Source organism: Panthera pardus, unplaced genomic scaffold (assembly GCF_024362965.1).
Source record: "Panthera pardus isolate Hobbes unplaced genomic scaffold, ASM2436296v1 HiC_scaffold_3, whole genome shotgun sequence".
Classification (NCBI taxonomy): Eukaryota; Metazoa; Chordata; class Mammalia; order Carnivora; family Felidae; genus Panthera; species Panthera pardus.
In genome coordinates this window covers 35,643,931-35,671,358 of record NW_026526876.1, presented here as the reverse complement: position 1 = coordinate 35,671,358, position 27,428 = coordinate 35,643,931, and the positions used below count along the sequence as shown (strand labels likewise).

General features: G+C 38.1%; 1 protein-coding gene across 4 annotated transcripts in view; it reads right to left on the bottom strand.

Moving 5' to 3' along the window:
• FBXL20 (F-box and leucine rich repeat protein 20) overlaps positions 1 to 27,428 on the bottom strand; it is a 100,759-nt gene that overhangs the window by 39,332 nt on the left and 33,999 nt on the right. For 3 of the 4 annotated variants that reach the window (XM_053892844.1, XM_053892845.1, XM_053892847.1), the window contains exon 2: positions 5,995 to 6,056. In XM_053892844.1, the coding sequence (XP_053748819.1) occupies positions 5,995 to 6,056 (62 nt within the window). Of the gene's footprint in view, positions 1 to 5,994; positions 6,057 to 26,925; positions 27,050 to 27,428 lie in introns of all 4 variants that reach the window. The other variant, XM_053892846.1, reaches the window with a different exon arrangement.

Below are 27,428 nucleotides of genomic sequence, written 5' to 3'. Positions count from 1 at the left end.
GCTCTGAACTGTCAGAACTGAGCCCAACGCGGGGCTCAAACTCACGAACTGTGTGATCATGACCTGAGCCGAAGTCAGATGCTTTACCAACTGAGCCATCCAGGTGCCCCCAAAACCTTTATTAACAAGGGGCGCCTGGGTGGCTCAGATGATTGAGCGACTCTTCATATCATCTCAGGTCATGATCTCACAGTCCAGGACTATAGAGTCCTGTGTCGGGCTCTGAGCAGACAGCACAGAGCCTGCTTAGGATTCTCTCTTTCTCTCTCTCAAAATAAATGATAAACTCAAACAAAAACAAAACCAAAACAAACACTTAGAAAAATACAGGGGCGCCTGGGTGGCTCAGCCGGTTAAGCCTCCGACTTCAGCTCAGGTCATGATCTCACGGTCTGTGAGTTCGAGCCCCGCGTCGGGCTCTGTGCTGACGGCTCTGAGTCTGGAGCCTGTTTCGGATTCTGTGTCTCCCTCTCTCTCTGACCCTCCCCTGTTCATGCTCTGTCTCTGTCTCAAAAATAAATAAATGTTAAAAAAAAAAGAAAGAAAGAAAAATACAAAGTGGTAAACAAATGGCTTTCTTATCCCTGCTCTCTCAATACCCCCTGCCAAAAGCCTATTCTTCCCTCCAAAGGTAGCAGATGTATCTACTTATATCTAGATATATAATATGTACAGTACTTAGCACGTCTTCATGTATGCATATTTTATATTTTTCAAAAATGAAAACATGATATAAATATGCTCCCACAACTTGTTTTTGTTTCTGTCATTTAATAATTTGACATCTTGGGGCACCTGGGTGGCTCAGTCATTTGACCATCTGACTCTGGATTTTGGCTCATGTCATGATCTCACAGTTCGTGGGTTCAAACCCCATGTCGGGCTCTGTGTTGACAGCTCAGAGCTTCCTTGGGATTCTCTCTCTCTGACTCTCACCTGCTTGCACTCATGCGCACACTCTCTCTCAAGATAAATAAACTTAAAAAAATATATAATCATTGACATCTTTTTAGGTCAGCTCATGTAGCTCTACCTCATTCTTTATTTATTTTTAAGTTTTAATGTTTATTTATTTTTGAAGAGCAGAGAGACAAAGCGTGAGTGGGGTGGGGCAGAGAGAGGGAGACACAGAATCCAAAGCAGACTCCAGGCTCTGAGTTGTCAGCACAGCACAGTTCAGGGCTTGAACTCATGAGTGGTAAGATCATGATCTGAGCTAAAGTCAGAAGTTTAACCAACTGTGCCACCCAGGCGTCCTCTTTATCTTATTCTTTTAAAAGGCAGCTAAGTACAATAAATAGTCCAATGACTGACTGAATATACCACAATTTATTTAAGCATTTTTACTTATGTATATTAAAACTGTTTCTAACTTTTCATAATTTCAAATAACGCTGCCATGAAAATTCTGCAAACCATTTTTACTCATATGTTTGCTTCTACAGGTTATAATATGTGTATCTCTTAAAGTACACTGTCAAATTACTCTCCAAAAAAGTTGCACCTATGGACATGCCCGTTGTATGACTTGAATTATCCAGTTATACCCTCTCCAGGACCACTCTGTGTTTTTTAACTTTTTTAATAAGAATTATGTTAAGAGGTGCTGTTCAAGGAGGCTTGGGATATTTGTCATAAGACTGTGAAGCCAAAGGAAGTTAGGAATAAATCCTTTTTACAAAACCATACTATAGGTAACCATATCCCAAAATCTACTTTCAGTATTGATTTTATCAATCAGTCCCATGTTCTCTACCAGGGATTTAGTATTAAGGACTTGGGCTTTCTTTTTTTGTACCATAATGAGTTTTATGTATAATTAGACCCTATCTTCTTCCACATGATGTCTCAGTTGTCTTTTTGTCTCTCGGTATTCTTTATCAGGAGTGGGGAAGGTGAGGTCTACTTTGTTTAAACCTGGGCAGCCTTGGGGAGCCTGGGTGGCTCAGTCAGTTGAGCATCTGACTTTGGCTCAGGTCATGATCTTACAGTTGGTGAGTTTGAGCCCCACGTCGGGCTCTGGGCTGACAGCTCAGAGCCTGGAGCCTGCTTCAGATTCTGTGTGTGTCTCTCTCTCTCTGCTCCTCCTCCACTCATGCTGTCTCTGTCTCTCAAAAATAAAAGTTAAAAAAGTTTTTTTTTAATCTGGGTAGACTAAAGCCAGGCCAGTTTTTCAACAGTCTATTGAGAAGAAATGGGGAAAGACTTTAATTGAAGCAATCAAGAAGATCCTTAGACAACAGCAGACCCTTCATTCCATCTCAGTCTTCCTATCTCTTTGATCTTAACCATTCTAGCTATCAGGGCATCTGGCTGGCCCAGTCTGTACAGCACACAACTCTTGATCTCAGGGTTGTGAGTTCAAGCCCCACACTAGGCGTGGAGCCTACTTAAAAAAAAAAAAAGGGTACAACACAGTGATTTGTATACATTATGAAATGCTCACCACAGTAAGTGTTGTTATCATGCGTCACTTAACCATTCTGGTTACAGACATGGGTATCTCAGAATGAGTTATGTAAAGCGTTAAAGTGTAGAGAAAAGGACCACTGTCAACATGATCTTAGGTACTTAGCCTGAAGATGATGAAAAACAGGAAGGTGCTAAGTACAATGCAGTTTATTATTCTGGCTTATTATAGCGATAACAATTTAATTTCCTCTTGATTTATGCTATAGATCTATATTTATAACTCCACTGGGTTTTTTTTCAAGTTATTTATTTTGAGAGGGGGGAGACGATGAGAGTGAGAGAGGGGCAGAGAGAGGAAACAGAATCCCAAGCAGGCTCTGCATTGTCAATGCGGAGTCAGACACAGAGTTCGAACCTTGAACCCATCAACCATGAGCTCATGACTTGAGCTCAAAGCAAGAGTTGGACGCCCAACTGACTGAGCTACCCAGGCTCCCTGATGTTTTAAGTTGTTATGATATTTGGACAAGTAAATGCTTATTGTGAGCTCACCCCCCAACAAAAAAACACTGCTCTCACTAAAACCTGGCAGCCTATCCCATCAATCCTTATATTGGGTTTCTAAAGATAATTATCTTCATTGTCAAGTACGTAGAATAAATAGAAGTCAAAATTTACAAAATAATAGTAGATATTTGGATGGACTACATATGGAATGGAAGAAGAGATTTAAGCCCTGACATAGATCACATTCATCTTACTAGGGAGCCAAATCAGGACTGGAAAGACCAAGCTCTTATATTTGTTTTCTCTCTTTCTTTCTTTTTAATGTACTGTAATGTTAAAATCCAGGTGAAAAGCTAACTCATTTGGGATCTTGATATTCAGGATCCCAGTCAGTACATTCTAACAATGGAATTAGGATTGTTGAGACACATGCTTCAGAGTCTTCTAGGTCTGCATTTGGCCTCCACCCATGTCTGTCTGTAGTGCTTTCTTTTGTGGAGAAAAGGTTACTAAAGTCTAACTAGGATCATTATCTATAAAGTTTCTCACCTATGCCCCCCTAGGCGTAATATTATATTTATACAAATTGCTCAGGGATTAGTGATGTGTTTGCAGAAACATGATCTTTCAATTATGAAACTCCACATAAAGGTACCATACAGTAGATGATAGGAAAAAGCAGGGGCATTTTAGCAATTCAAAAATGTTTGTTGCATTAAATAAACTTATTGTTTTAGGAATTGAGGTACATAAGTTGGGGGTATCTATATTTATTTGGGAGTGGTTAGTAATCTGTACTGAAGAAGATGGGAGATTTATATCCACAGTGTTGTGCAGCCATAATCACTAATTTCAGAACATTTCATCATTCCCAAAAGAAACCCTGTGCCCACCAGCAGTCACTCCCCATCATTCCTCACCACAGACCCTGGCAACTTCTAACTCCATGGATCTGTCTATCCTAGATATTTCATATAAGTGGAATTATACAGTATGTGGCCTTTATGTCTGTCTTCCATGGAGAAAAACTCCAATAAAAAAAATGTAAACCATAAGACGGTGCAGCTAATTACCAAAGGATTAACTTCCCTGAATCTTAGTAAGTCTTTAAGTAAACTACTATAGTACAATGTAATGCCAGTATTTAAAACATTGAAGTATGTCTTAGTGTACTCAGTTCATAATAACAGTAAAGAATATAACCCATTTAGGGGCACCTGGGTGGCTCAGTTGGTTAAGCGGCCAACTTTGGCTCAGGTCAGGATTTTGCGGTTTGTGAGTTCAGGCCCCGTGTTGGGCTCTGTGCTGACAGCTCAGAGCCTGGAGCCTGCTTCTGATTCTGTGTCTCCCTCTTTTTCTGCCCACCCCCCAACTCTGTCTCTCAAAACTGAATAAACGCTTAAAAAAATAATAAAAAAAAAAAAGAATATAACCCATTTAAAAATATTTTTCTTTAAGATGGTGCCATTATAATTTTGCTAAAATTTGAGGGATACTCAAGATATCTAAGATACATCTCCAACAGTTCTGAGTAGCTTAGCACGTATTGCTATTATTTCAATTATAGTCAACCTGCATGTATGAATGCATTGCTTCCATGGAAAAATCCATTCCAAGTTCAATTCAGTTATTTTTTCTTAGTATCTCCATTGTATAAAGTATTACATAAAGATTTAGAAGAATACAGTCCCCGCTTGCAAAGTAGTGAAGGAGTCAGACGTGCAAATCCTTAGAAATGCCAGGAATACTTTTCTTTATCGGCAACAGGGCAAGATTATTTTCCATCGTGAGCATGGATTGGGCTGGTTATGAGCTAGACTGTGGCAGCAGCTCAGACCAAGAAATAGATGTTCCAGTACAACTTGTTAACTTCCAACATTTGCAAAAGGGAATGTACCTTTCTTTCTTTTTTAAAAAATTTTCAAAATTTATTCTTGAAGGAGAGAGAGAGAGAGAGAGAGAATGAGTGGGGGAGGAACAGAGAGAGAGAGAGAGAGAGAGAGAGAGAGAGAGAGAGTTTGAAGCAGGCTCCAGGCTCTAAGCTGTCAGCACAGAGCCCGATGTGGGGCTTGAACTCACAAACTGTGAGATCATGACCTGAGCCAAAGTCGGATGCTTAACAGACTGAGCCACCCAGCCACCCCTAAAATGTACCTTTCTAAGTCACGATATTCAACATAAGTGAACAAAGAATGGGATGATTAAGTACCCAAATAATGGGCACTGAAAACAACTCCCCTAGTTTTTTCCTAGGTGATTCCTAGGTCAGATGCATGTAAATTAGGGGTTTTGTGTTTTATGTTGTGGGTGATCCCAAATGTAATTTCTAGAGAACTAATTAAAAATAAGGAGGGTAAAATTATAACTGTAATAGAAGGAAAGAGTTTAAAATCACTTTTACCTTTTTATCTTTAAAATAAAGGTCTGTAACTCTTCTTTACAGTACCTCAATATATGTAATATTTTGTTGCAAATACAAGTTACTTCATGGTCATATTTGACTTTAGGAATAAGAAGTGGGGGCAAGGGATGGATCAGAATCACTTCAAAAAATCAGCACTGGGGTACCTGGGTGGCTCAGTAGGTTAAGTGTCCGACTTTGTCTCAGGTCATCTCATGGTTGGTGGGTTCCAGCCCTGCATCAGGCTCTGTGCTGACAGCTAGAAGCCTGGAGCCTGCTTTGGATTCTGTGTCTCCCTCTCTCGGCCCACCCCCCTGCCCCCTGCTCCCCGCTCATGCTCTGTCTCTCTCTCAAAAATAAACAAACATTTAAAAAAGATGAGCACTATAATAAAATGTATTATCTCCTTCACATTCTATCTAAGAATAGGGCAAAAGAAAACAAGTAAACAAAATCATATATAAGTACAAATCAGGAGAGAACTGTTACTAAACATTTAAAATTTTGATTCATATCTAGAAAACAGAGTTAAGATTAACAAAACAACCAATAAATTTACAAATTCAGATAATCCAGATCCTATACATACATGAAAATTATCAACAAGTCTAAAAATTTTTAAATAGACAATATGACACACACACAACCAAACTAAAATCAGCATTCATACTTACCGTAATAGGAGTTCTTTGGGAAGTTTTTTATTGATTACAGCTTCATCACTATTTGAGAACATCTGCAAAAACAAAATCAGTTAGTGTTACTTAACATTTTATTATGTTCAACTCAAAGTTTAGAGGCAATCCTCTAAAGAGAGGGGTGGGTAAGTATAGTGGGTATAATAAGCTAAAGTCATATTTTCAGAGACTCTTTAGCCTGAAAAACATCTGAGACATTTAATTTGTTCCTTGTCTGTAGAAAAAATTAATAGCAACCAGAGGGATGACATTATGTGGCAGTTATTATTTTAAGTGTTTTTCATGTATTAATGTACTGAATCTTCGTATTATCCTTAATCTTCACTTTCCACAAAAGGAAACCGAATTGCAAAAGGTCTCGTTGCTTAAAATCACATTACTGTACAGTGACCATTTAAAAGTGCCATTAATGGGGTGCCTGGGTGGCTCAGTCGGTTAAGCGTCCGACTTCAACTCAGGTCATGATCTCGCGGTCCGTGAGTTCGAGCCCCACGTCGGGCTCTGGGCTGATGGCTCGGAGCCTGGAGCCTGCCTCGGATTCTGTGTCTCCCTCTCTCTCTGCCCCTCCCCCGTTCATGCTCTGTCTCTCTCTGTCTCAAAAATAAATAAACGTTAAAAAAAATAAAATAAAATAAAAAAATAAAAGTGACATTAAGAGGAGTGCCTGGGTAGCTCAGTCAGTTGGGTGTCCAACTTCAGCTCAGGTCATGATCTCGCAGTCTGTGGAATTCGAACCCCGTGTCGGGCTCTGTGCTGACAGCTCAGAACCTGGAGTCTGCTTCGGATTCTGTGTTTCCCTCTCTCTCTGCCCCTCCCCTGTTCAGACTCTGTCTCTCAGTCTCAAAAATAAGTAAACAAAACAAAACAAAACAACACAACAACAACAACCCATTAAAAAATAAAATAAAATAAAAATGCCTTGCTACCAATCCAAAGTTTAATTTCCTTATGTTTCTCTTCTCTACAGGATTGTTTCAAATTTCTAGCTTGATATACAAGTCTCCTTCATGACCAAACCCCACTATCCACATAACAGTTCACTCATTAGATTTATTGAGTTCCTACCATGTATCGGGCTCTGTGCTGATAAGGTAATTCTCCAAATCTAAGTCACATTTACTTGTTTAAGCAGATGATCAGAAACTGGGATAGGGAACATTCTCTTCTGAGTTTTATGTAACATGCAGAAAACCGGTAATGCTTCATAACCACATGCAATTTTGATGCACACAACTGATCATTTAACAAATTAATCAAATAACCCACAATGGATACTTTTTAAAAAATGTTTTATTTATTTTTGAGAGAGAGAGAGAGAGAGAGAGAGAGAGAGAGAGAGTGTAAGCGAGGAAGGGGCAAAGAGAGGGAGACAGAAGAGCCAAAGCACTGAGCCAGATGCAGGGCTCAAACTCACGAACTGCAAGATCACGACCTGAACCAAAGTCAGATGCTCAACCAATGGAGCTATCCAGGCGCCATCCACAATGGGTACTTTTAAACAGAGCCACCATTTCTTCCACAAAGGAGATCAAGACTGTAAGCTTGTGCAGTAAGCCACATAAAAAACCAAACGCCTATACTCAATAAAAAGCAGAGTAAAAACAGCAAACACATGTCACTGAGGCTGAAATATGTACAGTCCCTGCTATTAAGTATTACACAGATGTCTCCTGACTTCAGGCAATGAACATTTACTGAACACCCTGTCAAATCAGGCACTTTTCAGGGCAACGAGATCCAAGGAAAAGGAGACGTTATCTCTGTAATTCAGGAGCTCTTGCTCTACAACGAACACAGAAATAAGTAAATACTTTATTAATTATTAGAGATAAATGACAAAAGGTATCTGAGAGCAAGGGAAAAAATAACTAATTCTGCCCACAGAGGACATCTAAACTGGGTCTTAAAGGAAGGCCAGAAGTTAATTAAGAAACAGGGGGAGATAAGATGTATGAGCATGAAGGCCTTAGCATTTAATGATTCAAAGTAGAAAAAGTAACGGAAGGGAAGTAAAGAGGTAGGGTAAAGTAGTGGAAAGAATCCCAGACATCCAGAGTAATTACAATAAATATTTTCTGGTAACTCTAACAACCTATCTTCTAGCTAAATAAATGGAAAGCTCCATGAGGGCAGGGGCCATGGCTTTCACATTTGCTCATGATATTTCCAGGATTGAGCACAGAGCCCGATACATGGTAGGAACTCAATAAATCTAATGAATGAACTGTTATGTGGATAGTGGGGTTTGGTCATGAGGGAAACTTGTATATCGAGCTAGAAATTTGAAACAATCCTGTAGAGAAGAGAAATGTAAGGAAATTAAACTTTGGATTGATAGCAAGGACACAAACTAATAATATATTGAAATTATAGTTCAAATAAAAGATGATGAAGGTGTCTGTGAGATTACAGGGCTGGTGGAAATTAAAAAAAAAAAAACTGGAGAAAAGGATTTTTGAAGAAGCAAAAAGACTTGGTGATGGAAAGTTGGACTATCAAGTTTCAGTGTAACAGATAATCTTATAATAAGAGCAATGCTATTAACTGACAATAACATGTTTTAGGAAATTATCTGACATCAAAGAATAATCTACTTCCTCATAATTTCTACCCATTAGTGGAAGCTATTAAAAAATCATCTTTCTTCTATAAGGCAATCTTTCAAATGAAGCCATCATATTCCCTCCTAAACAAGTTTAAGTTCTTCTCAAATGATATAACTTCTAAAACGCTAGTCATTATGATCATTCCTCTCTGGGTACTTTTATAGAGAAGAATGCATGAAGGAGTTATAATGCATTTAAAAACTGGAATAATCAAGGGTTGATGACATAAATAACAATGTCGTGCAAAGAAAGCTAAAGTATAAATGGAGACCTGGGAGCCTTTTCAGAGTAAGCACACAACATATATCTTAAGCTTAAGATCTTTGGGGGAAAAAAGCTTTTAAGTACAAAATAGACTCACTAAACACCCAATCTACTAGACTCTGCCCAACTCAAATCCACAAAAAGACAATCACTTATATATTAAAAATGCTAAACTCTTTATCTTGTGTACTCTAAGTGTTTTTTAAATGCTACATATCTCACTTAGTAAAGCATTTTGCTCTCCTGAATATACACAATAAAATTGATTTAAAAAAACCCCATACACCTGCCATATGTTATTCACAGGACTTCTAGAACTCTAGATATAAAAAGGAACAAAAATCACACCCAGCAGTAATTTCTTTCCTTGCATCAGTCTATATAGACTGAATGGTGTTGTCTCTGTGGGAGCATGAAGGTAAGCAAAGGGAAAAAAGAATACAGTGTCCTGGGAGGATTTGGGAAACACCAGGCTTAGAGGACATCTGTCCAGATTTACATATTCCTCCTCTTCCTTCTGTACATATACATTCTACCTCAAGTTTGCAAGAAAGGATAAAATCAGTGGTTCACAACCTGTGGTCATCTGACCAGTAGCATCAGCATCAACTGGGACTTTGTTAGAAAGGTAAATTCTTGCGCTTTACCCCAGACCTATAGTAACAGAAATGGGGTGAAGAGGAGGTAGAGAAAAATAAGGGGAAGCTGTATTTTTTATTATAATTTTTTTAAGTTTATTTATTTTGAGAGAGAGAGAGAGAGAGATAGAGAGAGCGTGAACAGGGGAGGGGCAGAGAGAGGGAGAGAGGATCCCATGCATGCTCCAGGCTCAGAGCTGTCAGCACAAACTCATGAACTGTGAGATCATGACCTAAGCATAAACCAAGAGTTAGAGGCTTAACTGACTGAGCCACCCAGCCGCCCCAGGGAAATTCATATTTTAGAAGCCCTTCAGGTGACACCAATGCTTCCTAAAGTATGAGAACCAATGGACCAGATGAAGCAGATTGCTGATCTCAGGACTTAAGAAATTATAGCTCTATAAGATCTACATAACACAATCAGAATATTTTATTATTTGAAGTGACACAGCAGGAGCTTAAAAAATAATCCTAGAGGTAAACATAATAATTTTAGATGTTTTCTAGGAAACCCAAATGCCTTTTCCTCCAGTTCATGGCACTGCTGGTAAAATGTTTCATACAAATGACAGAATATATGTTTTAGATATTTTACTATTAGCTGAATCTAAACTTAAGGTTTCTCATGTAAAATATAAAGGTTGTCAAAACAAGTTAGATCCAGGGAATATAATGAATTACAACAAATTTGTGAAGAATTTTAGATATAATTGTTGTAGGGGAAGTGACTGATCAAATGTTTGACACTCTTAGGTAATCTGGTTTTTAACATGGGAATATAGCATTATGTATTTTTAACATGGGAATGTATCATTATGGATTTTTCTAATCTATCCGCAATTACAAGGATGTGGTCATGGGGAAAACATGAAAGCAACTAGTTTGTTCTCTATTAATTGTTTTAAGGTAGAACATCATCCCCTGAACAGACACTGCAAAAGCATTTATCTAGACATAGGACATCTTAAATATTCAGGTTTTAAAAAATCTAACTGACATGGTTTGTCATCCACTGGCATTTATTGTTGCTGTGTATGAAGCTATAATTGTTTTTTTATAAATTATATAGTTGAGAAATATAATGGCAGATAAGTTTAACAAAGTAAATAGTAAAGAAACTACTTGCTCAACAGTGACCCCTGCTGACTAAATTAGAGTATGGTTACCATCTCCAAAAAAGGAAATATAAAAGATCTGATTCAGCTTTATGGAAGAAATACAAAATTTAATGACTATTTTGGTAGAGAATATTAGTTATCCATTCTCTTCTTCTAGATAACAGAACTCCCAATTTTTAGCTAGTACATGGCTATATGGAAAGAAGATTTTATTTCCCTTGCAGCTAGATAAAGCCAGGTTACTAAGTTCTGGCCAATGGGTAGAAGAAAAAGTGATGTGTGCAATTTCAGGAATGTCCTTAAAAGAGAGAAGGTATGCCCCTTCTTACTCCTTCTTTAATTTTGCTGCTTGGAATCTGGTTATGATGACCGAACTCCATTTTGTATCACGAAGTTGAAGGCCATAGTTTTAAAGACAAGCAAAAAATTAGAAAAAGCCTGTAAATGACTTACAGAGACACCATGCCTCTGGACTTTATATGACAGAAAAATAAAATTTTATCATATTTAGGCCACTTTTAATTTGGGTCTCTGATACATGCACCTAAATTTACTTATTTTAGCTTTTAATTTTTTTATTACATTTATTTATTTTTGGGAAATAGAGACTGAATGCAAGCGGGGGAGAGGCAGAGAGGGGAGACACAGAATCTAAAGCAGGATCCAGGCTCTGAGCAAGCTGTCAGCACAGAGCCGGACACGGGGCTCAAACCTACCAACCGTAGATCATGACCTGAGCTGAAGTTGGACACTCAACCGACTGAGCCACGCAGGCGCCTCTACTTGCTTTAGATTTTAAAAGGCATCTTTTGGGGTGCCTGGGTGGCTCAGTTGGTTAAGTGTCCGATTCTTGATCTCATCTCAGGTCCTGATCTCAGGGTTATGAGTTCAAGCCCCATGCTGGGCTCTGTGCTGGGCATGAAGCCTACTAACCACAAACAAACAAACAAACAAACAAAGTGACATCTCTTGTTTTGCAAGATGAAGAGTCCTAGAGATTAATTACACAAACACTGTGAGTGTATTGTACACTTAAAAATGATTAAGATGGCAAATTTTAAGTTATATGTATTTTTCCAATTAAAAAAATTAAAGTTTTTTTTAAAATAAAAATTTAGCATTTCTGAATTTAGGACAATTAAAATTATTTCATTTTTAGAAATTTTTAATGTTTATTTTCTTTTGAGAGACAGAGCACAAGAAGGGGAGGGGCAGAGAGAGAGGGAAACACAGAATCTGAAGCAGGCTCCAGGCTCTGAACTGTCGGCACAGAGCCCGATGTGGGGCTCAAACCAATGAACCATGAGATCATGACTTGAGCCAAACTCAGGTGCTCAACTGACTGAGCTACCCAGGCACCCCTAATTTTTGATTTACAATGAAATCAAAAGCATCTTTTGTGCTTTATAAAATAATGTTACATTTTTTAATCCAGAGCAAGTTTTAACTATATATAGTAAAGTATAACCAATGGAGGAAAACAAATAAAACAGAACTTAAGGACCATTTGCTTCTCTTCAAGCAGGCTCTGTGCTATTGTTTATACTATTTTCTCTAAAGCACCTGTGCAGCCAAACTTGCCTATTCTATCAGCAGAAATAGACTGACATCCACTGGACATGCATAGGCCATGAAGCCTTTCCCAATCTCCCTAAACAGGATCTAACTGTTTCTTCCCCCACAAAACCACAAAGCACTCCAAAGTTCAGAACACCAGTTCTGAGCTAATGTAGCACTCCTTATATCAGACTATAAAATCTGAGAGGAAAGGGGCCTTTCCTCTACACAGGGGCCACTGTATAGTCAGCAACCAACACACAGTGCCTAGAAACAGGTGAACCAGTGAATGTTATACTGTAGGGATCTGTTAATACTCCTCTGACTATAAATTCCCAGCAGGTTTCCATGATTTTATCACTTTGTATCTTTATGGTAGAGTGCCTTGCCCCCAATTTTTTAAATAAAAATATTTAATAAATTGAATGTGACCCTAAATTTGGTAATTAAAACACATATGACATCAGCACAGTAACAAACTGATAATCATTACAACAAACGACTTAACAACTGAAATATCTGGGGAAAAAACAAAATATATGAAGAAACAAAAGTTTGGAGACTCGGCTTATGGCCCATTTATTTCAAGGAATATGAGCTACATTAAATTTCTTGTTTAAAAAAAGTTGTTAATTACTGTTTTCACGATTATGCAATTTTATATGTATATAGTATTTATTAACAGCTTTAAATAATTCACATACCATAAAATTCACTGGTTTTAAGTGTACATTCAATAATTTTTAGTAAATCTGTAAAGCTGTGCAACGATCACATTTTCTATGAATTTCCATCATCCCCCAAAATATCCCTCATGCTTATTTGCAATTCATTCATTTGCTGATATCCAACCTCAAGCAACCACTAATTAGCTTTCTGTCTCTTTAGATTTTCCTTTTCTGGACATTCAAAAACAATGGAAACAAAAAACATCTCACTTTTGCATCTGGCTTCCTTTATTCTGCATTTCTGAAGCTCATCCATGTTGTAGCATGCACCAATAGTTCATTCCAGTATAAAAATACTGTTGAATACTACTTCAGTTTGTGAAATGCCATATTTTGTTTATCCATTCTCAGCTGACAAACATCAAGATTGCTATAAATATAATAATTTTTTTTTAAAGTTTATTTATTTTGATAAAGAGAGTGCAAGTGGGGAAGGGGCAGAGAGAGAGAGAGAGAGAGAGAGAGAGAGAGAGAGAAGGAAGGAGAGAGAGAGAATCCCAAGCAGGCTCTGCACCACCAGTGCAGAGTTCCATGTGGGGCTAGAACTCACAAACCAGGAGATCCTGACCCAAGCTGAAGTGGGATGCTTAAATGACTGAGCCATCACTCAGGCACCCCTGCTACAAGTTTTTTTTAATGATCATGAATAATGCTTCTATGATTATTCTAAGTCTTTGGGTTGATATATGTTTTAATTTCTTATGTATAGAATCTAAGATGGAGAACTGCTGGGTTGTAGTCTATGTTGTTTGTTTAAAACAAAATTTTTTTAACATTTATTTATTTTCGAGAGACTGAGCATGGGAGGGGGAGGAGCAGAAAGAGAAAGAGACACAGAATCTGAAGCAGGATCCAGGCTCTGAGCTGTCAGCACAAAGCCTAATGCAGGGCTTGAACCCACCAACTGTGAGATCATGACCTGAGCCAAAGTCAGATGCTTAACCGACTGAGCTACTCAGCAGTGCCCCAAATTTAAACTTAAAAAATTTTTAAGACCTGTTTTTGAGAGCATGAGCGAGTAGGGGAGGGGCAGAAGGGGAGAGGAAAGAGAGAGAGAGAGAGAAAGGGAGGGGGGGGGGGAGAGAGAAAATCTCAAGTAGGCTCCACGCTCAGTGCAGAGTCTGATGCAGGGCTCCATCCCAAGACCCTGGGATCATGACCTGAGCAAAAATCAAGAGTCTAATGCTCAACTGACTGAGCCACCCAGGTGCCCCTTAAGATTTCCCCCCCTCCCCCACTCAAGCTTTCTCTTTCTCAAAAATAAACTAAAAAAAACAAAAAAAAAAACAAGTTTTTTTAAAGTAATCTCTAAACCCAACATGGGGCTCACTCACAACCCCGAGATCAAGAGTCACATGCTCACCAACTGAGCCAGCCAAGTGCCTCAGTTTATTTTAAGCTTTTAAAGAAATGGGGGCGCCTGAGTGGCTCAGTCAGTTAAGTGTCCGACTTCGGCTCAGGTCGCTATCTCGCGGTCCGTGAGTTCGAGCCCCGCGTCAGGCTCTGTGCTGACTGCTCAGAGCCTGGAGCCCGTTTTAGATTCTGTGTCACCCTCTCTCTCTGACCCTCCCCCATTCATGCTCTGTCTCTCTCTGTCTCAAAAATAAATAAACGTTAAAAAAAATTTTTTTTAAATAAAAAAATTTAAAAAAATGGGTGATGGGCATTGAGGAGGGCACTTGCTGGGATGAATATAGGGTGTTGTATGTAAGTGATGAATCACGGGAATCTACCCTCCAAAACCAAGAGCACACTCGTATACACTGTATGTTAGCCAGCTTGACAATAAATTATATTAAAAAAAAAAACTTTTAAAGAAAGCGATGAATTATTTTTCAAAGTGGCTAGACCATTTTACCGCCTCATCAGTAATGTATGAGGGTTCCAGTGTGTCCATATTTTTGCTATCACTTGTTCTTATCTATCTTTTAAGCTTTAGCCAGTTGGTATATCAAGGTTTCAATTTGCTTTTCCCTAAATACTAATGCATCTTTTCATGTTAGCCAAATGACTTCTTTGGTGAAATATGTATTCAAATCATTTGATTGATATATATATATTTATTAAAGCTTATTTATTTATTTTAGTAATCTCTACACCCAACGTTAGGCTTGAACTCACAACCCCAAGATCAAGAGTCACATGCTCTTCAGATTGAGCCAGCCAGGCACCCCAAGTGTTCTTTATATATTTAAGGACTCTGTATATATAATGGGCCTATATATATATATACGTATATATATACAGACCCTTTACCGACTCTATGGTCTGCAAATATTTTCTCCCATTCTGTGGGTTGTGTTTTCTATTTCTTGATGGTATCTTCTGAAGGACAAATGTTTCTAATTTTGATAAAGTCCAATTTACCTTTTTTTAATGGATCATGCTTTTTTTGATGTCACATATAAGGATTCCCTACTTTTTGAAAGTCTGTTATGTGACTTTGCTTTTATGAAAGATCTACATTTGTAGCTGTTTTTAACTAATAAACTGATATCATCTCTTAATTGATAACCAAGATAACTGAAGAGGATCTTCGCTTTTATGAAAAAAGTCAAAAAGTGAAGAGTGTTCAGCGTTTGTTTTACAGTGAGCCGTTACATAGTGTGCGCCTAGAGCAGTGAGAGTGGTGCTGCCAAGCTCCTTCCCCAAGAACTGCAGTCAGCATCTCAGTGTCAAGGTGCTACAACTTTGACCTGTGTCTGTGAGCCTCTGTGCTCTATCTAGATTTATTTTGTGCATCTATTAGCAATATGTATCCTAAGGCATCAGAAAAGCTGAAGAGATTTTTTTGGGGGGGAAGGGTCTAGGAACACTCAATAAATTTCCCATATAGATTAATAATAATTGCTTCTTCACTTTGCACCATTTCAGTTCACAAAAGATTTCACAGGAACACTCTACTTTCAGATGGCAGGGGAAAACTGTATATGAACTCTGCCTAACCAAAGGTCATAAATATTATCTGCCATGTTTTTTTCTAGAAGTTTTATAATTTTAGTTCTTACATTTAAGTGTATGATCCATTTTGACTTATTTCTGGCATACAGTTGGAGGTGCAGTTGTGTATCTTTTACCATGCAGATATCCAATTGTTTCAATACCATTTGTTTAAAACACTATTCTTTTCCCACTAAATTGCCTTTATTGAAAATCAACTGACCACAAATGTAAGCGTTTATTTTTGGATTCTCTATACTGTTACATTAATCTATAGGTCTATCTTTATGCAATAACTCACTGGCTTAACATAGCTTTATATCACTTTGAAATCAGAAGTGTAACTCCTCTTATTGTGTTCTTCATTTTGCATTTCCATAAAAATTTTAGAACCAGCTTGCCAATTTCTGCAAAAAAGCCTGCTGGGATTTTGATAGAGGCTACACTGATTCTATGGATCAATTTGGAGAAAACTGCCATCTTAACAATACTGAGTCTTCTTTTTTTTTTTTTTTAATTTTTTAAAATGTTTATTTTTGAGACAGAGAGAGACAGAGCATGAATGGGGGAGGGGCAGAGAGAGAGGGAGACACAGTATTGGAAGCAGGATCCAGGCTCCGAGCCATCAGCCCAGAGCCCAACGCGGGGCTCGAACTCACGGACCGCAAGATCGTGACCTGAGTCGAAGCCGGACGCTTAACCGACTGAGCCACCCAGGCGCCCCAATACTGAGTCTTCTAAACCGTGAACTTGGAATTTTTTTTTTTTTTTAACATCTTCTTTAGTTTTTCTTGGCAATGTTTTATAATTTTCAGTGTTAGCACACCTGGCTGGCTCAGTTGGTAGAGCATGGAACTCCTGATGTCAGGGTCATGAGTTCAAGCCCCATGCTGGTTTGCAGCCTACTTAATTATAATTTTCAGTGTATTAAGTCTTTTGTTACATTTATTGTCAAGTATTTTACGCTTCTTGATGCTAATGTGAATCAAATTGTATTTTTTTTATGTTTATTCATTTTTGAGAGACAGAGCATGAGCAGGGAAGGGGCAGAGAGAGAGCGAGACACAGAATCTGAAGCAGGCTCCAGGCTCTGAGCTGTCAGCACAGAGCCTGACGTGGGGCTTAAACTCACGAACTGTGAGATCAAGACCTGAGCCGAAGTCGGACGCTCAACCAACTAAGCCACCCAGGCACCCCCAAACTGGGGGTTCATTCTAGGATTGTTTAAGGCTAGTATGTAGTACATCTTCTATTCATTTATGTTCAACCTATCTGTGGCTTTGAATCTAAAGTGTGCCTCTTCTACACAGCATAAAGTTCAATCTTTTTTTTTTTAAATCCAGTCTGACAATCTATGCCTTTTAAGTATGTAACTCATTCACAGTTAATGTAATTATTTGATTTAGTTGGATATGTCTCTCATTTTGCTATTTGTTTTCTATATGTCTCATGTCTTTTGTTCTTCTGTTTCTCTTTTACTGTTTTCTTTTAAGTAGGTATTTTCTACAGTATCATTGTAATTTTTTTGTTGTTTAGAAAAAGTATCTTATCACAATTTTAGATTATTACTTATTTAATTCTGGCAAAATATAGGAACTTTGTTCCAACAGAAATCCATTTCATCCCTCCTCCTTTTTGCTATTATCATATGTTACATACTTATCTTAAAATCCCAATAACACAGTTTTATAATTATTGTCTTACACAACGGTCTTTTAATTCAGTTGAACTAATATAAGAGAAAAAACTACTTATAATCTTCTATATTTATTCCTGTAATTAACTTTTACAGTGCTTTTCCTTCAAGTTACCATCTGGAATCATATCTTTTCAGCTTGAAGGACTTCCTTTAGTATTTCATGTAAAGCAGTATTTCATGTCTGTTAACAACAAATTCTCTGTGTTTGCTATTCTGAGAATGTCTTTACTTTGCCTGTATTTTTCAATAATAGCTCTGCTGGATATAGAATTCACTTAAATTATTTTTGAAAGGAAATTCACATAGATTACACAATTCAATGGCATTTAGTGTTTACAATGCTGTGCAACTGCCATGTCTCTCTAATTTCAAAGTTTTCATTCCCCCAGAACACCCAGTCTTCATTAAGTAATCACTCCTAAGACCTACCACCCCATATCCTCCCACTCCCAGGACCTAGCCAACTACTATTCTATCACTATAGATTTCCTTACTCTATTTTTTTTAAGTGTTTATTTTTGAGATAGAGGCAGAGCATGAGCAGGGGAGGGGCAGAGAGAAAGGGAAACACAGAATCTGAAGCAGACTCCAGGCTCTGAGCTGTCAGCACAGAGCCTGATGCAGAGCTCAAACTCACGAACTGTGAGATCATGACCTGAAGTCGGAAGCTTATCCAACTGAGCCACCAAGGTGCCCCCAGATTTCCCTATTCTAGATATTTCACATAAATGGAATCATTCCGTATGTGATCTTTTATATCTGGCTTATTTCATTTTTATAACATTTTTGATGTTTATCCATATAGTACTATATCTCAGTGATCCATTCCATTTTATGGCTGAGCAATATTCCATTGTATGGATATACCAAATGTTGCTTATTCATTCACCTGTCAATGCAGTTAGATTGTTTCAACCTTTTGGCCTTTGTTAATACTGCTGCTGTGAACATTATGTGTGCACAAGTACTTTTATGAATATTTGCTTTCATCTACTTTGGTATCTACCTAGGAGTTGAATTTCTAGATTGTAAAGGAACTGCCAAACTGTTTTTCACAGTAACTGCACCAATTTACATTGCCACCGACAAGGTAAAAAGTTTTAAATTTCTCCACATCAGGGGCACCTGGCTGGCTAGTCAGTGAGAGCATGCAACTCTTGATCTCGAGGTCATGAGTTCGAGTCCGTTGGGCAGAGTTTACTTAAAAAAAAAAACAACAAATTTCTCCACATTTTAGCCAATACTTATTTTCCTATTTTTTTCTACTTTTAATTATACCCATCCTAGTGGATAGAACGTGGTATTTTGTTATGGTTTTGCTTTGCCTGCCCCTAATGACAAATGATGTTGAGCAAATTTTCATGTGTTTGTTGGCCCATTGTATATCTCTTTGAGGAAATGTCTACTCAAGTCCTTGAGTAAAACTGGGTTGTTTTGTTTTAACTGATTTGTAAGTTTTTTTTTAATATTCTGGATATAAGACCCTTATCAGATATATGATTTACAAATAATTTCTCCCATTCTTTAGGTTGTTTTCTTCATTTTCTTGATTTGTGAATCTACAATTCTTAATTGGAAAATTTTACTTTCTACACTTTAATGGTTATCCAAGTGCTTTCTGGCTTCTGTTGTTTCTGGTGAAAAAGTCAGCTGTCAATCATATTGCTGTTCCCTTATATATCATGAAGTCTTTGTGTCTTGCTTTCCATATTTTTTCTTTGTATTTGGATTTAAACAGTTCAATAAGAACGTACCCAGGTGTAGACCGCTTTGTGTTAATCCTACTCACTCATATTTTTGTATGCATAGATATATGGTTTTCATCAAATTTGGAAAATTTCAGCTATTATTTCTTCAAATATTTTTTTCTCTTTCTCCCACCTCGATCTGAGACTTTACTGTATGTATTGTTGGCACAGCTGATGTCTCACAGATTTGAGTTCTGCTCATTTTGTTTCATTCTTTTCTTCAAATTGGATAATTTCTATTGTTCTGTCTTCAAGTTCATGGATTCTCTCTCTCTCTGTGTGACCTCCAATTTGATTTTTTGAGTTCCTCCTTTGGTAACCTTTTCAGTTGTTCTACTTTTCAACTTCAGAATTTCCATTTGATTCTTTTTTTTTTTTAATATAATTTATATCTCTTTATTGACATTCTCTATTTAAGCCACTGTCATCATATTCCTCTTAAATTATTTAAATCTGATTTCCTTTAGTCATTAAACGTGTTTATATCAGCTGCTTTCAAAGTGGTAATTCATCTTTTACCTGCATATGATAAAGGATGGTAAGAAATACACTAAAGAGGGAACTGTAGAGCTTGCAAAAAAAAAAAAAAAAAATCAGTAGAAGAAATATAGCGGGCCTAGAACTTGGCACACTGGAAAATAAAACTATTCTTTATCTGTCTCTCAAGCCCTAAGATTCTCAAAATAAGAACTACCCACAGGATAAATATCAGATCAAAGATGGGACTACAAGCTCCTTTTAAAAACCTCAGAAAATTTTATAAAAATATTATTTTTTTTTTTACCTTATTTGAGAGAGGCTGGGACAGTGCAAGTGGGGGAGGGGCAGAGAGAGAGAGAGAGAGAGAGAGACAGACAGACAGACAGACAGACAGACAGAATCCCAAGCAGGGTCCATGCTGCCAGTGCAGAGCCCAATGCAGGGCTCGAACTCACAAAACCATGAGATCATGACCTGAGCTGAAACCAAGACACTTAACCGACTGAGCCACCCAGGTGCCCCAAACTTCAGAAAATCTTAAAGCCGTGACTACTTGACTCTCTCAACTAGACAAAAAGTCCTCTAAGAAGCTTAAGGGAATTAAGCTACAACAGCCTGACACAACCAAAGTAGAGAAAGGCCTGTCTTAAAAAATGAGTTCTAATGTTGTAGCTTTGGGGGACATAGTAGAACACAAATCAGATTCATAGAAAATCCTAGAAATTAAAATTTTTTTTAATGTTTATTTATTTTTGAAGGAAGGAGAGACAGAGCGTGAGAGGGGGAGGAGCAGAGAAAGAGGGAGACACAGAATCTGAAGCAGGCTCCAGGCTTTGAGCTGTCAGCACAGAGCCTGAGGCAGGGCTCGAGCCCACAAACCGTGAGATCATGACCTGAGCTGAAGTTGGGTTCTCAACTGACTGAGCCACCCAGGCGACCCTGAAAATCCTACAAATTTTAAAGGAAGATGTACCAGCTGGATTAAAAGGGACAGAGACTATTCAAAATGAAAAGAGGCCTGTGGGATTCCAATTTTCTATAGGAAGGAAGTATGCTGAGAAAGCTATTCAGCTTCATAAGACATTTCTTATGTAGAAGGAGAGACTTCTTAGAAAGCAGCATTAAGAGTCCAGAATGTGGTACCAAGAACCACAGAGAACAATGGATTAGGGAACCATTCTCATGAAGTTCCCTAGTCACATTTCCCAGTCAAGGCACATTTCCTGCTCTTGGAGTAGATGACCCTGACAATATGTGCCCAGCTAGATTTCAGAACTGATATGAACCAACAACTGCTATGTGCCATGTGCTATGTGTTATCTCCCCCTTTTTAGGGGAATGTCTATAGCCACTATTCTATTCCTGTGACAACAGTGTATATTGTGTATATGGGGCAGATAAATTTTCTTTTTAGTTCCTAGGTCTCTGGATCAAGAGGAACTGCACATGAGGACTGGGAGGGGATATTTTGCACGTGATATACTGGAGCCAGAGGGAGACCATAGTAGAAACTCATAATAACAGCTTTCAATAAATCTTATTTCCTTGTGGCAATGCCCTTTTGCAATGGGATTTTACTGCACCTCCCTTCAAAAGGTACAGTCTGTTTTCCCACTCTCTGTATCTGAGTTGACATGGTGACCTGATCTAACCAAAACAATGTGGTGGAAGTAACACTGTTACTTCCAAAGCTAAGCCTTAAAAGACACTGAAGCTTTACCTTCTTGAAACATTCATGCCACCATGTAAGAAAACGTCCAGGCTTTCTGAATGATGACAGACCATGTGGAAAAGAGTACCAGCTGACAGTGATACCCAGGTGTCAGACTGTTAAGAAGCTATCTTAGACGACTCAAGTCCCAGTCAAGTCACTAGATAACTGCAGCTTCATGAATGACTTTTCCAGTGACCAACACAAGTCCTGCCAGGCGTAATTAAATGTTTTAAGCCACTAAGTTTTAGTGGTTGTTAACACCAAAAACGATTAAAAACAGGCTCTATGTTTATTATTTTTTTAATTTTTTTTTTTTTTACGTTAATTTATTTTTGAGACAGAGAGAGACAGAGCATGAACGGGGGAGGGTCAGAGAGAGGGAGACACAGAATCGGAAACAGGCTCCAGGCTCTGAGCTGTCAGCACAGAGCCCGACGCGGGGCTCGAACTCACGGACCGCGAGATCGTGACCTGAGCCGAAGTCGGCCGCTTAACTGACTGAGCCACCCAGGCGCTCCATAGGCTCTATGTTTAAAGCTTATGACTCTTGAACTTGAGTAAAACTTGAGACATAAAAGGGTAGTCCAACATGGGTCAAATATTTTGGTTGGAGGAAAATTTCAGTAAGAGAGTAAGAATGAAATTTCAGGGGGCACCTGGGTGGCTCAATCAGTTAAGTGTCCGACTCTTGATCTTGGCTCAGGTCATGATCTCACCATTTGTGAGATGGAGCCCCACACTGGGCTCTACACTGGCATGCAGAACGTGCTTGGGATTCTCTCTCTCCCTCTCTCTCTCCCTCTGTCCCTACCCTGCACACGTGTGCTCTGTCTCTCTCAAAATTAATAAATAAACTTGAAAAAATAAATAGAAAACAAGGGTCTTTCATGTTTAAAATAAAAAAAGAATAAAATTTTAGGATGCCCGGTTGGCTCAGTCAGTAGAGCATGTGACTCTTAATCTCAGGGTCATGAGTTTGAGCCTTATGTTGGGTGTAGAGATTACTTAAAAATAATTAATTAAAATAAAATAATAAAGAGCTCTTCCTCTCCTTAAAATAATTTTCCGGGGCGCCTAAGTGGCTCAGCCGGTTAAGTGTCTGACTTCAGCTCAGGTCATGATCTTGTGATTTGTGACTTTGAGCCCCACATCAGGCTCTGTGCTGATAGCTCAGAGCCTGGAGCCTGCTTCAGATTCTCTCTCTCTCTCTTTCTCTCTCTCTCTCTCTCTCTCTGCCCCTCCCCCACTCATGCTCTGTCTCTCTCTCTCTCTCTCTCTCTCTCAAAAATAGATTTTTAAAAATTTTAAAAATACGGGCACCTGGGTGGCTCAGTTGGTTGGGTGTCCAACTGTGGCTCAGGTCATGATCTCGCGGTTCGCGAGTTCCAGCCCCAGGTGGGGCTCTGTGCTGACAGCTTGGAGCCTGGAGCCTGCTTCAGATTCTGTGTCTCCCTCTCTTTCTGCCCCTCTCCTGCTCGTACTCTCTCTTTCTTAAAAATAAACATTAAAGATTTTTATTAAAAAATAAAATAAAATAATTTTCATAAAGAAACCAAGAGTTAAAGCTACATAAGCTTTTTACTATTTTTTTCCTATAAGTAATTTTTACTGATTATGACATTCCTTCATTCAACTAACACCAGATGTTTTTCCGATTGGCTGATTTTCTTGCCAGAATCTAAGAGGAAAAACATTTTTGTATGGCTAAATAAACCTAAAACAAAGTAAGTTTGTAATTCCTCTGCCTAACATCTTGTTCCTAGTAGAAATACAATTTCATTAAAAAAAAAAAAAACAAAAACTATGGCCAATACATTACCATCTCATGAGTAAATTTATCATGAGAAAAGAAATTCCTAGATTAAAAATGCCATGGAAGGGATACATGTAGAAAACAGACACATTACTTAATAGGTCAAACTTTCTGCTTTGGACACCTTTTAACATCTGACTCAACATTCTGAGCTTTCTTTCATCCTGACTTCTGTCCTGTTTACTAACCAAAATCTATATCCACTACCACTGCTCCAGTATTCATTGCTCTAAGTATAAAATAAGTATACACTTTCATTCTGTTTCCTGTTATTTCTTTCACTTACTCGGTTTTAACTATCCCCAGCAACATTCTAGAGCCCTGAGGATTCCGTGAACTTTTGATGGACTACTGGGTATGACTGGAGCTCATTTTGGGTGCTGCTAAATCCAGGAATCTTCCATGCCCTACTGAAAACTTCTTTCCAGGTCATGACGCGAAAGGAAAGAACGGAAAATTCAAAGTAGCAATATAATTACTTGTGCTTCTCTCTCCTCCTCCTTCACTTCCCTTAGCCCCACCCCATCTATATACACACTAGAGAACTAAGAGTAGATACAGCCAGGCAATAATGGGATTTGACTCAGGTTTAGCAAGTATTTAACCTCTAATCTCATATTCCAAAATGTCACAGGGGTTGGTAAATCAAGGGAAAGTAGAGTTTGATTTCCTCATGTACAAATTCTAGTCAATGTGCCAGAAATTGAAAACTGGCAGAAGCTGTGGAATTTTCCAAGACATATGTCAGATAGTAATTTTACAATTCACTGACAAACACACGTTCTAAATCATCTCACTGTTATGGAAATATTTCCAAAGCAATAGTATTTTAACATAGCCACGGTATATATTTGTGGTAAAAGCATTCCCCTGTTTTAGATAACATAGAAACAAATAAAGTACACAGCACCCTAGATATCCTAACTGCATGCCAGAAATTATATTTAAATTTAAAAAGAACCAAGAGAAACAATGTTAAATTAGAACAAAGATTTTTTAAAGAAGTGAAGAAATAACTTTGCGAGAAAGTCATTAAGGGAAAGGGATACCAAGTTAATAGACCAAGGAAATGTATTAGACTTCTTAGGCCATGATATGAGCTAGACAATGGTCCTATTATGAACAAGACAGCTAAACAAAGGATGAATGATATAGCTAGATTATCTGGCTGGTATTGATTAACTGATAAATATCTGAAAAGAGGTCTCTACAATATGCCATACAATTTCACTGAACTTTTTAAATTTTTTATTAAAAATATTTTTTTAATGTTTATTTATTTTTGAGAGAGAGAGAGAGAGAGAGAGAGAGAGAGAGAACAAGCGAGCAGGGGAGGGGCAGAGAGAGAGGAAGACACAGAATCTGAAGCAGGCTCCAGGTTCTGAGCTGTCAGCACAGAGCCTGATGCAGGGCTCAAACTCACAAACTGTGAGATCGTGACCTGAGCTGAAGTCGGATGCTAAACCAACTGAGCCACCCAGGTGCCCCCACTGAATTTTTATATAAAAAATCAACCAAGACAAATGGACTCTGGAAAAACAGCAAACTCTTCCCTATCTGTACATCCTATAGAATCTTCTAGGAGGTTCTTCTGGTATTTGTCTTTTTCTAAATATGCTTGATTTATCAAATTTAGATGTTATCTACTGACATCCTGCCACGGAATATAAGTATTTAGCTTCAACTTCTACCTCCCCCTCCATATTCACTGTAATTTTATCACAGTCTTTGTTTAAATGAAGAGTCAGTGTGACTATGATTATAGAGAGATACTAGTCCAAGTATTGCTAGGCCAAGTAGAACAAAGACAATGCAATGTACTTCTGTCTACAAATTAACGTCTACCTCATTTGTTTCTACTTTCTCTATATACAGATTTTTAATGTTTATTTATTTTGAGAGAGAGAGAGAACATGAGCAGGGGAGGGGCAGAGAGAGAGCAAGACAGAATCCCAAGCAGATGCCATGCTGTCAGCGCAGAACCCAATGTGGGGCTCGATCCTTCGAACTGTGAGATCATGTATACCTCCGCTGAAATCAACAGTCGAGCTACCCAGGCATCCCTCTATATATTTTTAACTTTTCCTCAAAAGCTCCAACATTTGTCACATGTCTATCAATATTTTCCATAAGCTCAAACACATCAGATACTGTTTTTTCCTGCAGCTGTACCTTCCCAAAACCCTTTGCTCTTACTTCTTTTTTACTCTGTTGGGGAATTCTTCGGACTGGCTACAAAGTTGTCACCTTGGGCTCTTCCTTAGCTCTTCTCTTTGAATTCTGCTTCTTGAATCTGATTTCTTTTTCATTGTTATGTAATAAGGGCAACTTGTAAACAAAAAAAGCTCATGAGAACTGAAGTTTTGGGTGGCTCAGCTGGTAAAGGGTCCAACTCTTGATTTCAGCTTAGGTCATGATCTCACATTTCAGGAGTCTGAACAGTGTGAAGCCTGCTTGGGATTCTCTCTCCCCTTTCTCTCTGCCCCTCCCCCATGCATGCATGTTCTTGTTCTCTCAAAATAAATAAATGTTAAAGATAAAGAACGGAAATTTTGGAGTCACTTGTATGTCTAAAAATATCTTTATTCTAGACTCACATTTGATTGATAATTTGGCTGGGAATAAAATTATAGGTAGGAAATCTTTCCCACTGAAGACATGAAGACACAGCTTGATGCATTTCTTTTTTATTTTTATTTTTTATTTTTTTTTTAACGTTTATTTATTTTTGAGACAGAGTCAGAGCATGAACGGGGGAGGGTCAGAGAGAGAGGGAGACACAGAATCTGAAACAGGCTCCAGGCTCTGAGTGGTCAGCACAGAGCCCAACACGGGGCTTGAACTCACGGACCGCAAGATCATGACCTGAGCCGAAGTCGGACGCTTAACCGACTGAGCCACCCAGGCACCCCAGCATTTCTATCTTTCTATATTACTACTGGGATATGTAACGCCATTCTGATTGGTCCTTTGAATGTAACCTCTAGATACTCTTTCCAGAAGCTTTTAGTAAAGTCTCTCTATCCCCAGTTTACTGAAATTTCATAATCAAGTCTCTTGGTCTTTGTCTTTTTACTATTCTTTCAGCTTTTTCAATTTGCAAATCTATGACTTGGAAAATGCTTTGGATATTTTTTGGGTATCATTTCTTACTATTTTCTCTGTCCTCTCATATTTGTATTTCTATTAGTCTAATATTGAACCTCCTATCTTTAATTTTAAAAATTAGTTTTCTCCTATTTCCCTCATTTAATCTTTTTGTTCTAATTCCTAGGAAATTGCTTCAATTTTACCTACAATCCTTCCACTATTGTGGGTGGGGGCGATTAGAATACTTTTTATTTTTAAAGGTTATTTCTTGTTGAAAGATTTTCAAAATAACATCCTGTTCTTTTGAAGATGCAACATTCAATCATAGAGATTAAAACCCTTTTTGCTGTCCACCCCAGTTTTCTCCCCTTTGCTCTCTGCCTTGTCTCTTTTGTTTGGCCTCTCATTTTAGAGGTTTTCCTTAACAATCTGGTTATTCTTTGGCTGCACATTCCTATTAATGGCATTAAGAAGCTAAATGGAAGCTCATTGTGATTTCGAAGACCCACCAGTCTGTATGCAGATTTTCATTTAATTCCTTGGCTCCAAATCCCTATCCTCTTCATGCATCTGATGTTCCTGGGTCCAGAACCCTCAGCTTCCATTTTCTTGGAGAAAAAAATCCCCAGTTTCCTAGAGGGGGAAGAAGTAGTTTGCATGATTCAACCACTTCATATAAAACTTTAAAATATTACCTACTTTTTTTTTTTTTTTTTTTAACATTACCTACTTTTAATCTCAAGCCTCATCCTTGTCTTTTTGGAGACATTTTGCTACCAATGTTGAGTCTCTGGGGAGGTTGTGCTGGGTAAACTCGCTTGCTTGTCTCTGCAGAAAACCCGGGTATAACTTCTTCCATTTGGCTAAATTACTTAACACTCTTCTATCCATTTTGTATCTTCTAAAAAATAGATAAAATTTCTCAACTGTGGTGGTTCCTTCTTCTTCCACTCATTTTTGTCCCTGGGGTCTTATGCCTCTTTTTATTCCTTTATTGTAATTTGAGTACTAT